We start from the raw sequence: 17,118 nt of genomic DNA on the forward strand, positions 1-17,118 counted from the left end.
CAATATAACGGCGTCAGCGTCGACAGCGCGCTATTCCTCTCGCCGCCGCCGCCATGTCGCCGCTCGCCTGCTCGCTGCTCGTGCTCGCTGCGCTGATCGCCGCCACCGACGCCTTGTTAGCAAACCCTTTTTGCAACTACCTGGAATTGGGTGAAACTGGTAAATATCACTTTAATATCGCCTCAGATGTGTTACATTATTTATAATAAAAATGATTTATTCCAGCTTCTATTGTCATTGACTTAAAATTCCCATATATTATTACATACATACATTATTAAAAAAATACGCTTTTTATAATTATGTACCTGCATAAAATAAAGAAATAAAATTATTGATACCATTATGACCATTATGGGCCATTGTTGTTTTTAAACAAATAAATTGATAGGTTTTTAAATTTCAATGACAAATTGGAAGAAATTTAAAAGTAGAAAAATTTACTATCTTGAGTGAGACTTGAACTCACGACCACTGGGTCACTAGCACAGTGCTCTTAGTGCGGTCTATAGACCAACAAGAAATTGTATAAATTAAAAAGGGGCAACACTGTAGTGTACTTAGTCCCTTTCAAATCAATCAAAGAAAGCTGGACGACTCTTAACTACGATGATGCCTTTTTAATTTCTACAATTTTTTGTCGGTTTATACAGTTGATTTCACTAAATAGGCCCTTCCTAAAGACCAATATAGTGGAAATATTTGCTGTCTATGAATGAGGTCTTGGCAGCTCAGATGAAAGAACACTGGGCTAGTGGGTAAAGACAATAAACTGTTCCTCTTTTAAATTTATTATAAGTTTAATAGCATCATTTGCAGACGTTTCTACTTAATACTAAATTAAAATTGGAAGAATTTTAAGAAATATTTATTTTACAGAAGGCTATCCAGAAAATAACTATGTGGATTTTACGCTAACCGTTGCTGGTGGCATCATCACTATTCCTGATGTAAGATTTTTATCAAATATCGGTTTGTTAAATATGTTATTTATATTTTTACGGGATCAATGAAAAATTATAATTACCTATATTATAAACCTACCTGTGGCAAAACATGAATTTATAAGGTAGTATTCGAAGGCAGCAGAGTTTTGAGGTAACTTTTTATGCGAAGTTTAATAATAGAGTGATTACATTGAATTTTTCGGTGATCCGACCAATATTCACGGTTGCTCGTTGTAGTATGTATAGCGGTTAATATTTATACCGTTTTGGCACATGTAATATTTTCAACCCCCGACACAATAAATAGTATTTTGTGTTACAAGGGATCAAAATAATATATTTCCGTCAAGGGCGTACATTAAATCCTGAATGAAGCGATGGATTCTACAATAAGAGTAGAATCCTGAGCGTAATGAGGGATTCAAGTGTTAACGCCCAAGACAAAATAATTTTGATACCGTGTGACACATACTGATTTTCACATCAACTATGAGAAAAATAAAAAAAATCTCAGTGTTGACACTACAGTGTTGCCACTTTTTAATTTCTACTCTTTTTTGCCAGGCTGTACTGTACATACGATGTTCATAGTTAATATATTAATATTATATACTGGCAATGAAATGTCGTTGAACAGAAAAGTGACACTTTGATTCCTCCTAGCAGGGAAGTAAAATCCATTTTCTGATTAGGTGATGTGATATATTGGTATTTGTCTGTCTGTGGCATATTAGCTCTCAAAGAGAGAGACCGATTTCGATGCAGTTATTTTAACGTGAAAGTTTCCTTGTGGTGGTTACTAGCTTGTTTGACAAGAATCGATTCAGCATTTTGAAGATTATCATCTCTTTTCCAAAATTATTTAATATGTAAGGCATTTTTGTGCGTATGGGTGCGTATGGGTGGTATTTTTTATTTATAATCAATAATTTATTAAAAGTTTTATTTACAGAAATGTTCCAGACCAGGAAACAAGCTCATTGGCGAGGCTATCACCGTATGTAATGTGCCCAACTCTAAGCCAGGTATCACACAAGCATTGCAGACGCAGTATCATTTCAAACCAAACTTCGCTTTAGTGAATATCTACTGTCCTAGCGACATCCCTGGCTGTGATCGTCTCAAGGTTAAGGTAATGCAGTTTTGCGGAATGGTGACTGGACCTAATTGAGTATTTGAGTGACGGTAATTATTATGTGATAAGAATCTAATTCTTTTCAATGACCGTAAAATAAACCGCAACATAATCACGAGTATGTTCTTTATTTTACTTACAATTCATACAATTGACATTGTGTTTGCGTTATGACAACACAACACGACTATTGTACTTATTACAGTTTTTTAAATAAAACTAATCTGTTTGGAACTAAATTGTTAATATCCGAAGGGTAAAGAATTTAACTTATATTGGGCACTGTTCAATATACAATCATAATAAATATACTCTTTTTTCTCTACTCGTATACCTACGTACTTAACTATGTATTTACAGACATGTGTACCCCTAGTGTAAATTTCATTCAATAGCGTGACGTGACGTACGCGTTTGCGTTAAGTGGCATTTTGTATGGGATTTTGAGTTTCCAGAACGTCCCGCTTAGCGCGCTGTTCAAGGCTAGGAGGCCGTTATTTATTATAAATAACATGAAATGCATTTATTTGCTTGACATTATGTACGGATATGATTTTAATTATATATTTACAACGAAAATAGACCCAAGAATAAAATTCATAATTTGTCACAATATTAATAAAAAGTACATTGAAATATTCCTTAACGCTATAAAAATTGTGTTCGCAGTTTATTACGTATTGAGTTAACTTTATTTCGATAAAGAACAAAATTGTCTTTTGTAAGTATCAAGATGTTTGTACAGCCGATCAGCTCTAGTCTAATCCATATATTATTATTACTTGAAATATAAAAGTAAAATTAATGTTTTTTTTTTCATGCCAATGAGTTTTTTTTTTTAAACATGGGCTTACACTAAACATCCTACATGTTTATATAATTTGTACTGAAATCGTATGGTGTGTAATAAATCGATATCTATTATAACTATCATTACGCGGCTTTGTGTGTACAAGATTAAGTGTTACGAATCAACTCGACACGGAAATCATTAGATATTCTGCAGAGCGCACTTATTGCGCCGAAGTCGACGAATACATTTTAACGTTTATTATTTCTACTGATAAGAGGCCTCACGTAAACAAGTTTTAGTAAATACTTGAATATGGAAGTAACTACAATAACTACATAGCTATACAGTAGGTACGAACGTATAACGGAGTCGGCGTCGACAGCGTGCTATTCCCGCCGCCGCCGCCTCCGCCGCCGCCGCCTCCGCCGCCGCCGCCTCCGCCGCCGCCGCCTCCGCCGCCATGTCGCCGCCGCCGCCGCCGCCGCCGTGTCGCCGCTCGCCGTCGCGGACATCAGGCTTACCTAGAGTTGGGCAATTAGAGTCCGATTAAGGCGATAGTGGATGATCACTTCTTCATACGAATGTATGAAACATAGTCCCTATTTTGCTTCCTGATATACAGACCTCGAGTCGGATAGATATTTACCGGCTTTGTATATAATCACACTCGGTTGGAAAGTCACTATATCCCGGGCTTAAAAGTACTTTGACAGTAGTAAGACTCCACTGACCGTATGTCTGTCTATCTGTCTATCTGTCTATCACCAGGCTGTATCTTGAACCGTGATAACTAGCAGGTGAAGTTTTCACAGATGATGTATTTCTGTTGCCGCTATAACATCAAATACTAAAAAGTACGGAATCCTCGGTAGGCGAGTCCGTCTCGCTCTTGTCCGATTTTTTCTGTAAATTCAGACTATCGTGAAAACGGTAGTTTACATAAAATACTTCAAGGCGTACGTAAACTACAACCGGTCACCGGTCAACGGCGCCGGATTGAAAATATAAACTAAATGTAATTCCCGACGATCTAGGGGTTCAGTAAATGATCCAGTGTATCGTGACCCCGAGGCCCGTGCAAACTACATCTATAGTATTTTCCAAACAGCTCGGGTACAGTCAGCAGCAGAAGTTGCTAAGCGGGCACCTCGCCCATAATTCATATTTACCTTGACGCGCTCTTCTCTTAACAATAAAGTCGCGGCTAGATTATTTTGAACACCTCGCCCGCTTAGTAACTATTGCTGCTGACTGTACGGTGACAATTTATACAGGGGCTTCCTGTAACAGGAGCAATAAATTAAACCAAAGGCTGTACTCCTCAAACTGACCAACATTTGTTCAGCAACTTTTAAAAAATATGAGTCATTTAGACTTCCTTTTTTTCATACAAAATAAATATTGCCTTCAATGTACGCTGACATTAAATGTGTTTGACGTTACTTGTCATTGTCACGCTTTTAACATAACAAAATTTGCAATACATTGCGTCTTAGGATAAACTTTAAAGTGTAATAAAAATCAAAACATGAGTTATTTTCAAAAGTTGCTGAATAAATATTGGCCAGTTTGAGGAGTACAGCCTACAGTTTAATCTACTGCTGTTGTTACAGAAAACACACTGTATAACATTGAAACACTACATACTTACACTTTCATGACGCGCCGCTTGGCGTTTGTCACTGAGGCGTTGACTCGCTTAAGGGGCCCTCTGATTAACAGTCCGCCGGACGGTATCGGCCTGTCAGTTAGAACAAAATTTTGACAGTTCCGAACAACTGACAGGCCGATACCGTCCGGCGGACTGTTAATCAGTGGGCTCCTTTAATCACGTAGGCGAAGAGAATTACGAACTGTACAAAAATGGAGCATGGATTTTGCACGTGGAAGTTGGGATTGAATTTAGGTTCTGAATATTCCTGAGTTTATTGGTGGGGTTGAAATGAAAGTTGAAGGGCTTTGTTGATTTTTGGGACAATTGAGGCATATGCCGACAAGCGGTGAGAGCAATTGGAAATTCTTTGGCCTTGCTTAAGTGGGTAGACGGGAAGGAGTCTTGACTTGTAGTCTGATTGTTTGACTGTTTATTAGTTAAGAAAAGAACTGGATTAGTAGGTAAGTTAGTTCAATTTGTAAGTAGAAAAATGTTTATTGGTGTATGAAGGAGAATCCGAAAATGAACTCTAATATATGTATACTTAAGACGAAACAGGAGCTGAGTTTTAAATATTTTAGGTAAATATACCCGTCTCTCTAATGGAAGCGGCTCCTAAAACTAGTGCAATAAGGACAAGGCGAAAAATCCTGCGTAAAAATCTCAAAAATCGAGGTTTCGTACTCGACTGTTTCCCCCTCCAAAACTTGAACAATCGTAATCAAATTTGGAAATCTAAATGATTATGAAATTATCTGTGTCGGACCGTTTTGATTTTTTGGCTAATTGATATCTAGAGTAATTTTCAGATTTATCTGATACTAACTTCAGAGCACAATATGAGCAGCCTCGTCTGCCTGAAGCTGCTCGACCTAATTGATCTATCTCGAAGCATCGCCGACAATGGACGGAGGCTTATCGGAGCGTCTTGGGTCTTAAGGGTAAGCCCTCTGAAAGTTTTGTTGCATCTCGCTGCACTAAAATAGTCTTTAATCACAAATAACGAAAAAACCCGTCTAAAAATAATACAATTTTTCAACAGCCTACTTTGGTATCCCACTGCTGGGCAAAGGCCTCCCCTGGTGCACGCTGGAGTTTAGGCAGACCGAAAAGGAGATGGCAGGACGACTTGGACGTATTCTACCCCAAATGGTGGGAAAATGCTGATGACAGGGTCGAGTGGAGATACTGTGTATTACGAAATAAAAACATTTATAACAATTAGTGTGGCAAATATGCTTTCATCACAAAAAGTTGGATTCAGAAATTCATATTGTATTAAAATTACATAAGACTTACACGTCCACGTCCCTTTGCGGGATCCACTTGGTAAACGTGACCGGCCCAATCCCATTTGAGCCTAGCAGTTTTAGTCTCTTAGTTCATAATATATTTTATCTTTACCTTATCGCATCTTATTATACAAAAAAACTTGAATATCCTGTCACAGATGGTACTCAAACTAGAAATTGAAGAGCGATTTATTTTTGAGCAATAAAGTTTTAAGAACAGATCTGATATTTACGAACATACGTTAATTTCTTCATATATGACGTAGGTATTTACTTTTTATTGGTTGAATTTTTCTTGATATAATACCAATCGGTAAAATTCTTATTTGTAAGATTAAAAATCAATCAGAGACATGTAATAAAAAAAAAATATTATGAAGCATCGCCTTAAATAGTCTGGCGGGCATCGTCTGGACTGGAGACAGTCGATGTTATCGCATCAGCTTCAGATGTTGAAGGAACAATGAGGATCAAGATGCCCGACTACTCTTGTAAGTCTGTATTGTGACTGGTCTATCACAGGCATGTAACTTTCTTAGAAATTAAACCTAGCTTAGCTTAACTGCAGCCCGGAACCTTGCCAGCATTACAGAAGCAATAGCATTTCCAACCAAACTTCGCTTTAGTGCGCATTGGCTGTCCTGGTCACATCGTTTGCTGTGATCGTGTCCAAGTTGATGTGTGGCAGTATTGTGAAATGGTAACTGATCGTTGAGTACCGAGTGACGGTCATATTATTATGTGGTGGAAATCAAAATCTTGTAAATTATTAAAAACGAAAACTACGTACGTGTTTTATTTTACTTCTGACACAAAAGTGGCAAGGGAGGTAGTGAGGGAAGTAGGCAGAGACGTAGTGTGGCCTCGCTACTCGTCGTCGGCCGCCATACTACCCTGCATACTTCCCACAATGTTTCCTATACCACTCGTCGAATTTGTGGCCGGGGTAGTAGAGCAGATTTTATGAATCAACCATATTTTTGGAGTTCGCCCCAACATGAAGCTTGAACATTTTTTAGGATATCAATTAATTTAATTATTGAGTTCAGACGACGTCGCAAGCCAACGTTGATATTCTACAAGTAAATTGATAATAAAATATAGGCACACAGGCCGTTAAATAAAAGCGAATAATTGAATATTAGAAACGGTTGTAAAAAACATAATTATTAACAAATAATTATTTTTTTATTTATGTTTAACCCTTAAAGCGTTTGTGTCACTTTTTTAGTACAGGTACTAAATGTGGCGCCAAGTTTAAACACTAAGTGCAGGCTAGAAAAGAAAGTACGTTAAAGAAAGTGCGAGAATTGTACTTTTTTTCCTAGTTTAAGACAATATCAGACAAAATTCGGTTTATGCGCAGGCGGCAGTTGAAATTTGAAATTCGCTGAATTTGCGACAGAGTATGTTCCTGACGCCATAGAATATAAAGTAAATAGCCAAAGTGTTTTCTTTCTGTTGATATTATTACTAGATGAGTTAGATATTGTTATTTCATATAAAGCTCATTAAATCATAGATTAATTCTGTGTCAAAAATTACGAAATATATCTTGTCCCATTTTTGTGACATTGTCGATAGTACTGGTAACAAAGTACCATTTAGCACGTCCTAAAAAACGGACAGTGCCGGCTTGTGCGGAGACAAGATTGTGACAGAAAACGGACATTGCCATACATAGGGAATATACTTTTTTTTCATTTATCGTCGTTTTATAGGCTATTGTTGCGTTGGAGTTACGTTATACTTATGTATATGTGTACATTTTTTTATATTTTATTTCAGGTGGTTCCACCATCTGACTCAGAAGAGTGAGATAGCAAAAAAGACGACAATGACGAAATTTTACTAGAGGCAGATTGTACATCTGCCTTGCCCCAATCTGACTCTTTTTCAGCCAGGTCACTTTCTAAGAGGATGTCAAATATAATGGACAAATATATGTTCATTTATGAACACGCGTGCTTTTATTCCTATTGTCATGCTATTAAAGTTTGGTGCGCTTCATTGTGAATAGCACTGTCTGTATTTAAATATAATTTCGAAGTCTAACGTGGTCCTTGTGGGAAAAAAAGTTGTTCATAATAATCGACCTGATGACCTAAACACGACCTGTCCTCTAGTACTCCATCTACAAAACTTAATTCCTCGCCATTAAACGCATAACTCGCTTTAGTATTCAAATTATTGACACGTCTTGAAATGTCCTACGGTTAAAACCTATTTCAAGTCGATGATGAAGATGCTACAGTTCCTGAGGCCTGTAAAATGTAATCTCTACGAAATTAAGGAGAGTAAATAGCTAATTTTGAATCTAGTCTGTCATATGTCGGGCAGACGAAGCAAAGCATTTCTACTAGGGTACAAGAACATATTATTATAGCTGATGATGTCAAGCACCGCCAACTAAAGCCTGCGGTCTGGGAGCATGACATAGATAAGACTCTGGTTCTCGCCAAGGAGGAGCCATATATTCCCAAAATGTTGCCAGAGGCCATTGAGACTGAAAAATATCTAAACTTTTACTGGAACTACAGCTACACTCTACCACCAGCTTAGGTTCCAGATAGTTCTGGTGATAAGAAAACAAGCAAGACATACAACTGTGAGACCATAGTGATAAACGGTGTGGTCATTTAAGTAAAGTAATATTACTTACAATAATTGTAATGTGTAACTAACTTTATGAGCCTATTTTCCATGTATACGTAGCTTTAAAATGTATATTTTTTGTTTAATATACCTGTACTTGGGTCGTTTAAACATCAACACTAGAAGTAAATATGGTATTATTATGTTTCCCATAGGTTTCTTCTTCTTACTGTGGCGAGGCTCCTTGCCACCACCATAACATATGTATCCGTAGTATATAGGTATAGGATAAGTTAGAGCCGACTGCGCTCGGCGCGTAAGATTAGTCTCATAGTAAACACCAACTAATGAACACGCATCTTTTAATTTATTTACCGTACCTTCTGATCCCATAGTAGTACCCAATTACATATACTTACTTACATACGGTAAAGTGGTGACCCCGACGTGTCTCAAGTGTTCCGCGCGCCAACTTAGAACTTTTGATTAAATCGGCTTCCGTACCTCGCATCACCATGACGCTGACGGAGGAAGTAACTCAAGACCAGCTGCAGCCCAACCAACAACCTGTCACCCAGCAGTTCCCGCAGCAGCTGACCGCCATCACCCTCTCGTCGCGCATCCCTGAGTTTTGGCGGCAACAGCCAAGGCTCTGGTTCCACCAGTTCGACGCCATAGTGGATCCACAAAAGGCAAGTGACCTTCATAAGAGTCAACTTTTAATTGCTAAGTTGGGGAGAGACGAGTTAAGGGACATTAGTGACATTTTAGAAAATATGCCTGAAACCAATAAGTTCGAAACAATTAAAGCCCGATTAATATCTGTGTATGAAGAGTCAGAGTCGAGGCAGTTAAATCAACTTTTGAACGAGATTGAGTTAGGAGATCAAAAGCCTTCGCAATTACTCAGACGTATGAGAGAGTTAGGTAAAACTCGCGTCCAAGACGACACATTAAAATTACTATTTGTCGGTCGTCTCCCTCAGTCAATACGTGCAGTGATAACGGCGTGTGACTCGGGGGAAGTAAAATTAGATACTTTAGCTGCGATGGCAGATAAAATAGTAGAAAGTACCAAACCATCGGAAATGGCCGCTATAGCATCATCTTCCACAACCTCTTTTAAATCCGATAACGACAAATTATTACGGAAAATAGCCAACCTAAAATTAGAAATACAGGCCATTACCAATAAATTAAACACGACAACGACTAGGAAATCGCGAGATCATGTCCGCCGCACGCGTTTTCAAAGAGATCCATCGCGAACACGTTCGAAAAGTAATAGCTCGAATAAAACTGCATTTATGTCCCAAGTAGCAAAACCAGGTGAATCTAATTATAAATGCTACTACCATTTCACCTACGGACAAGATGCTCGCAAATGCGGTGATCTTACTAATTGTCGTCATACTTCCGGGTCGGAAAACTAACTCTGACACCGGCACGCATATACCAAGTTGTCGGTGTCGAAAATACATACCGTTTATGCGTTACCGACCATAATACAGGCACGCGATTTTTGATAGACACTGGTGCTGATGTGTCTGTTTTAGCCGGAAAAAGGCAAAACACTCAGTCAGACTACACTTTATATGCTGCCAATGGCTCAAAAATTAAGACATACGGCGACAAAACTTTAGCAATTGATCTTGGCCTACGTCGTACATTTATTTGGAAATTTATATTAGCAGACGTCCAAAGATCAATCATAGGTGCCGACTTTCTAGTAGCTAACAAATTATTAGTAGATTTACATGGTAAGAAACTAATAGATAAAATTACTCTACTATCACGAGCTGCTAGCATCTGCAAAGATGTCGAGCCAACAACTATTCGGTCAATTGACGTCAATAATGAGTATCACAAATTATTAGAGAAATTCCCTGACATCACTAAAAAAGAGAATTTCAAATTAAATCCGAAACATGAGGTCCAACATCACATTTATACAACTGGTCCTCCAGTTTACGAAAAAGCACGCCCACTTAATCCAAAAAAATACAAATTAGCCAAAGCCGAATTCGAAAGAATGACGCAATTAGGCATTTGTAGACCATCTAATAGCCCTTGGGCAAATCCACTTGTGTGTGTCGATAAAAAGGACGGAAAGGAAACAAGACCTTGCGGTGATTATCGTAGGTTAAACGCACAAACAATTCCTGACCGTTATCCATTACCAAGACTTTTAGACTTTACATACACACTTAAAGGTAAATCAATATTTTCCAAAATCGATGTGCGCAAAGCCTACCATAATATACCCATGGCACCAGAGGATATTCCAAAAACAGCTGTAATCACGCCTTTTGGATTATTCGAGTATACTAGGATGAATTTTGGCTTACGTAACGCAGCGCAGGATTTCCAGAGGTTAATCAACACTGTACTCAAAAACCTCGATTTTGCATTCGCATACTTAGACGACATAATTATTAGCTCCGAGTCAAAAGAACAACACATTAAACACTTAGAGTTAGTCCTAGAACGACTCAACGACTACGGACTTACCATAAACACTAATAAATGCGAATTTGGGAAATCGGAATTAATTTTTCTCGGCTATCATATTAGTAAGGAAGGTATCAAACCAAGCGAAGAAAAAACGCAACTCATTTCAAACTTTCCCCTACCAAAAACAGTCGAGGAACTCCGGCGATTTCTAGGAATGATGAATTTCTATAGGCAAAGCATTCCAAAAGCCGCTGAAATTCAAGCACCATTAAACGCTTACTTACATAATGCTAGAAAAAACGACAAAACTAAAATTACATGGTCTGAAAGTGCATTAGAAGCGTTCAGCCAATGTAAAAAAAGCATTAATGAAGCTTTAGTTTTGTCACATCCGGAAGTGTCCGCACCCCTAGTTCTAATGACTGATGCTTCCGGAAACTGCGTAGGTGGCGCCTTACATCAACAGATAGGTGATAAATTAGAACCCCTAGCTTTCTTTTCAAAAAAACTTACCGAAACCCAATGTAGGTACAGTACTTTCGACAGAGAGTTATTAGCTATTTACATGGCTATAAGGCATTTTCGTCACATGGTAGAAGGCAAAGAATTAACTGTATTAACAGACCACAAACCATTAACATTCGCACTTACAAAAAAGGTCTCACCTTCAGATTCACCTAGACGCCTCAGACAATTAGACTTTATATCTCAATTTTGTGACAAAATCCAATACATCGAAGTTGATAGAAACACAGTAGCCGACGCCTTATCGAGGATAAATGAAATATCAATACCTAGTTTAATCGATTATAAATCGTTAGCCGAAGCACAAGAAAATGACGCTGAATTACAGAATCTGAAAACCCAAAATAATCTACAATTTAAATTAATCACAATGCCAGAATCCGGGATAAAAATAACTTGCGAAACATCAACTGATAACATCCGACCTTACTTACCATTACGTTTCAGAGAACTTGCGATTAAAACAATTCACAACGTGAGTCACCCCGGCATCTCTGCTACAAGGCATGCGGTTAAAAATAGATATTTCTGGCCTAGCATGAACACAGATATCAAAAATATTGTAAAATGTTGTATTCCGTGTCAGAAGTCAAAAATTCAGAGACATACCATCACACCAATAGGCGAGTTCGACAACGCTTCACGTTTCGAACATGTGCATATTGACATTATAGGTCCGTTGCCGCTATCTAACGATTTCAGATATTGCGTCACAATAATAGATAGGGTAACAAAATGGCCTGAAGTGATCCCTACAAAGGATATAACAGCCGAAACGGTTGCTAAAGTGTTCGTAGAACACTGGATAGCTCGTTTCGGTTGCCCCAAGCGAATCACTTCAGACCAAGGCCGACAATTCGAGTCCGATTTATTTACCCAATTGTTAAAAAGACTCGGCATCGAACGTGTTCGTACAACAGCGTACAATCCGAAAGCGAACGGCATGATCGAGAGATTTCATAGGACATTAAAGGCCGCCATTATCGCCAAATGTAAAGATAATACACAATGGTCACAGGAACTACCTTTAATCTTACTAGGTTTACGCTCAGCCATAAAGGAAGACCTAGGTTTTAGCCCATCTCAATTCTTATACGGCACAAACCTTAGATTACCAGGAGATTTATTTACCAAACATAATACAAACATAAATACTAATGAATATGTGAATAATCTCGCTCACATCCTCTCATCCGTTCCGAGTATTGCGAACGCTACTGGTTCTCACAACAAAAACAACATCTTCATACACAAGGACTTAAACTCTTGTACACATGTATTCCTGCGTAACGAAGCTCGAAAGTCCTTAGTACCTGCGTACGAAGGTCCATTTCAAGTTTTATCTCGCCATCCAAAGTTCTTTGTTATCACAGTCAACAATAAACATGTCACTGTGTCACTTGACCGTCTCAAACCGGCTTATCTTTTAATGGCCGACGATATGACGGTTACGAGCTCCAGCGTTCAACGAAGTGATACAGTAGCCGCATCTCCGGGTGTCATAACATCACCAACACCGACACCGCAGCGGAATGACACTAATGGCACCACTTCAACCGAATCGCTGGTGAGAACAAGATCTGGTCGCACGGTAAAGAAGACCGTGCGATTCAACATTTAGCATTCCATCACTCACAGTCTACATCAGTACATATTCGGACGTCGAGCTGTACACATCCACTCTCAACCAAACATGGGGAACCCACCAAGCAAAACAATGATCGTGGCCCAGAATGGTGTCGCGTCGGACACCAAGCTGAGGACATCGGAGAAGGAGGATACATCAGGAGACAACACAAACTTTAAGATGTCTCTCGCAGCCGTGGTGCTGGTCAGCGCCTTAATAACGCTAGCCACCCTATACATTGGCTGGCGTTACTGCAAACAACGCATTAGAGCAACAGTGGACTATCGTATAGAGAAAACCATAAGAAAAAGGACCGCAGCCGCCGTGCAAACCGGCGCTATTGGAGCGCCGCCGCCGAAACAACAAACAATCAACCATGTGATAGTGTAAATAGTGTAAATACTTAGTGCAAACGTAAGATAGTGAAGTAAAAAGTGCGGGCCGGATTTTTAGCAATAGTTTTTTCTAGATTTTTCTAAGGGCGGAGGACTGTGGCGAGGCTCCTTGCCACCACCATAACATATGTATCCGTAGTATATAGGTATAGGATAAGTTAGAGCCGACTGCGCTCGGCGCGTAAGATTAGTCTCATAGTAAACACCAACTAATGAACACGCATCTTTTAATTTATTTACCGTACCTTCTGATCCCATAGTAGTACCCAATTACATATACTTACTTACATACGGTAAATTAGTAATCGAATTAAACATTTTTTTCAAACATTCACTAGTGTTATTGAAATAATTTTAAATTTTCTTGCCCTGTAATTCTTTAAAAGTTTTTATATTTTTAAACTGTATAACGGCATTGTCCGTTTTTTAGGACAACCTTGGGAGCAATCAATATATAAGGTTCGTGGCAATGTCCGTTTTAACGGACGTCCTGAAAACCCTACTTTCAGAATGCTTTTAATTTTTTTTTCTTAAATATAGTACTTTTTTACTCATTACTATCCCCAAAAACATTCCACGTGATAGGTGGATACATTATTTCATGTCTTGCCATGTTAAGGGTTAAGTAGATAAATCAATTGGACACGGTTAGTGTAGCGAGATTAGCGAGCGCAATATAACGGCGTCAGCGTCGACAGCGCGCTATTCCTCTCGCCGCCGCCGCCATGTCGCCGCTCGCCTGCTCGCTGCTCGTGCTCGCTGCGCTGATCGCCGCCACCGACGCCTTGTTAGCAAACCCTTTTTGCAACTACCTGGATTTGGGTGCAACTGGTAAATATCACTTTAATGTCGCCTCAGATGTGTTACATTATTTATAATAAAAATGATTTATTCCAGCTTCTATTGTCATTGACTTAAAATTCCCATATATTATTACATACATACATTATTAAAAAAATACGCTTTTTATAATTATGTACCTGCATAAAATAAAGAAATAAAATTATTGATACCATTATGACCATTATGGGCCATTGTTGTTTTTAAACAAATAAATTGATAGGTTTTTAAATTTCAATGACAAATTGGAAGAAATTTAAAAGTAGAAAAATTTACTATCTTGAGTGAGACTTGAACTCACGACCACTGGGTCACTAGCACAGTGCTCTTAGTGCGGTATATAGACCAACAAGAAATTGTATAAATTAAAAGGGGGCAACACTGTAGTGTAGTCCCTTTCAAATCAATCTAAGAAAGCTGGACGACACTACGATGATGCCTTTTTAATTTCTACAATTTTTTGTCGGTTTATACAGTTGATTTCACTAAATAGGCCCTTCCTAAAGACCAATATAGTGGAAATATTTGCTGTCTATGAATGAGGTCTTGGCAGCTCAGATGACAGAGCACTGGGCTAGTGGGTAAAGACAACAAATTGAAGACAATAAACTGTTCCTCTTTTAAATTTATTATAAGTTTAATAGCATCATTTGCAGACGTTTCTACTTAATACTAAATTAAAATTATAACACTTTAAACTCTCGCGTTTTGTACACATATTCAATTACACAAACGGGTCTACCGCGATATAATTTCATTGTTTTTACCTTTAATTCCGACGTTTCAGCTGAGTTGCATCAGCTGTGGTCACGGAAAGACTGACGTCCCAACAAATGTCAACGGAGATATTAATAAAACAACACTAAACTACCCGAAATTAGTTTATAAAAATGTTCGGGGTAGACAAAGAAATTGCAGCTACCCGTTAAAGTTTAATGTTTATTGTCCACGGCACGACACACAACACTCACAGTATCCGTACACTGGTCCGAAGATATATCTGCTGGTTTCAACATTTGAATCACTGGTCCCCAAGTAGACGATAATTTGTAACCGTCCTCTCGATTGAAATTTCGATTGGAATTAAAGGTAAAAACAATGAAATTATATCGCGGTAGACCCGTTTGTGTAATTGAATAAATTAAAATTGGAAGAATTTTAAGAAATATTTATTTTACAGAAGGCTATCCAGAAAATAACTATGTGGATTTTACGCTAACCGTTGCTGGTGGCATCGTTAATATTCCTGATGTAAGAATTTTATCAAAGATTGGTTTGTTAAACATGTTATTTATATTTGTAAGGGATTAATCATCATCATCATCATCATCATCATCTCAGCCATAAGACGTCCACTGCTGAACATAGGCCTCCCCCTTGGACCTCCATTCGTACCGGTTGGAAGCCACCCGCATCCAGCGTCTTCCGGCGCCCCCCATCATGCAGAAGGGATTAATGAAAAATTATAATTATTATAAACCTACCTGTGGCAAAACATAAACTTATAAGGTAGCATCCGAATGGCGACACCGGCAGCATTAAGTAATATTCATTTGGAGTTTTGAGGTAACTTTATATGCGAAGTTTAATAATAGACTGATTACATTGAATTTTTCGATGATCCGACCAATATTCACGGTTGCTCGTTGTAGTATGTATAGCGGTTAATATTTATACCGTTTTGGCACATGTAATATTTTCAACCCCCGACACAATAAATAGTAGTTTGTGTTACAAGGGATCAAAATAATATATTTCCGTCAAAGGCGTACATTAAATCCTGAATGAAGCGATGGATTCTACAATAAGAGTAGATTCCTGAGCGTAATGAGGGATTCAAGTGTTAACGCCCAAGACAAAATAATTTTGATACCGTGTGACACATACTGATTTTCACATCAACTATGAAAAAATAAAAAAATCTTAGTGTTGACACTACAGTAAAATCCATTTTCTGATTAGGTGATGTGATGTATTGGTATTTGTCTGTCTGTGGCATCTTAGCTCTCAAAGAGAGAGACCGATTTCGATGCAGTTATTTTAACGTGAAAATTTCCTTGTGGTAGTTCCTAGCTTGTTTGACAAGAATCGATCCAGCATTTTGAAGATTATCATCTCTTTTCCAAAATTATTTAATATGTAAGGCATTTTTGTGCGTATGGGTGCGTATGGGTGGTATTTTTTATTTATAAACAATAATTTATTAAAAGTTTTATTTACAGAAATGTTCCAGACCAGGAAACAAGCTCATTGGCGAGGCTATCAGCGTATGTAATACGCCCAACTTTAAGCCAGGTATCACACAAGCATTGCAGACGCAGTATCATTTCAAACCAAACTTCGCTGTAGTGAACATCTACTGTCCTAGCGACATCCCTGGCTGTGATCGTCTCAAGGTTGACGTAATGCAGTTTTGCGGAATGGTGACTGGACCTAATTGAGTATTTGAGTAACGGTAATTATTATGTGATAAGAATCTAATTCTTTTCAATGACCGTAAAATAAACCGCAACATAATCACGAGTATGTTCTTTATTTTTCTTACAATTCATAGAATTGACATTGTGTTGACATGACAACATGATACGATTATTGTACTTATTACAGTTTTTATAAATAAAACAAATCTGTTTGGGACGAAACTGTTAATATCCGAAGGTTAAAGAATTTAACTTATATAATATTTTAAACTTTCGCGTTTTGAACACATATTCTTCTTCTTCCTCGGTCCCTCATTGCTGAGGATCGCGACCATGTATGCTACGTCTCCACAGTGTGCGATCATAAGCCATATGGGTCACGCACTGCATGTTGCCGCCAACCACTCTCTTCACAACATCAGACCAAGCACCCACGAGTGC

At 38.2% G+C, this 17,118-nt stretch overlaps 1 protein-coding gene across 2 annotated transcripts; it reads left to right on the forward strand.

Moving 5' to 3' along the window:
- On the forward strand, positions 1-16,780 carry LOC134663414 (uncharacterized). Of its 2 annotated transcripts, none has more exons than XM_063519783.1 (3): positions 1-159; positions 880-950; positions 1,900-2,192. In XM_063519783.1, the coding sequence occupies exons 1-3, from the start codon at positions 54-56 to the stop codon at positions 2,116-2,118; spliced, it is 396 nt and encodes a 131-aa protein (XP_063375853.1). In that variant the 5' UTR covers positions 1-53; the 3' UTR covers positions 2,119-2,192. The 2 variants fall into 2 exon arrangements, with proteins under 2 accessions (XP_063375853.1, XP_063375852.1); XM_063519782.1 differs by lacking the exon at positions 1,900-2,192 and adding an exon at positions 16,480-16,780 and having other exon boundaries at positions 7-159.
- Positions 16,781-17,118: the final 338 nt, after the last annotated feature.

Source organism: Cydia fagiglandana, chromosome 4 (genome assembly GCF_963556715.1).
Source record: "Cydia fagiglandana chromosome 4, ilCydFagi1.1, whole genome shotgun sequence".
Classification (NCBI taxonomy): Eukaryota; Metazoa; Arthropoda; class Insecta; order Lepidoptera; family Tortricidae; genus Cydia; species Cydia fagiglandana.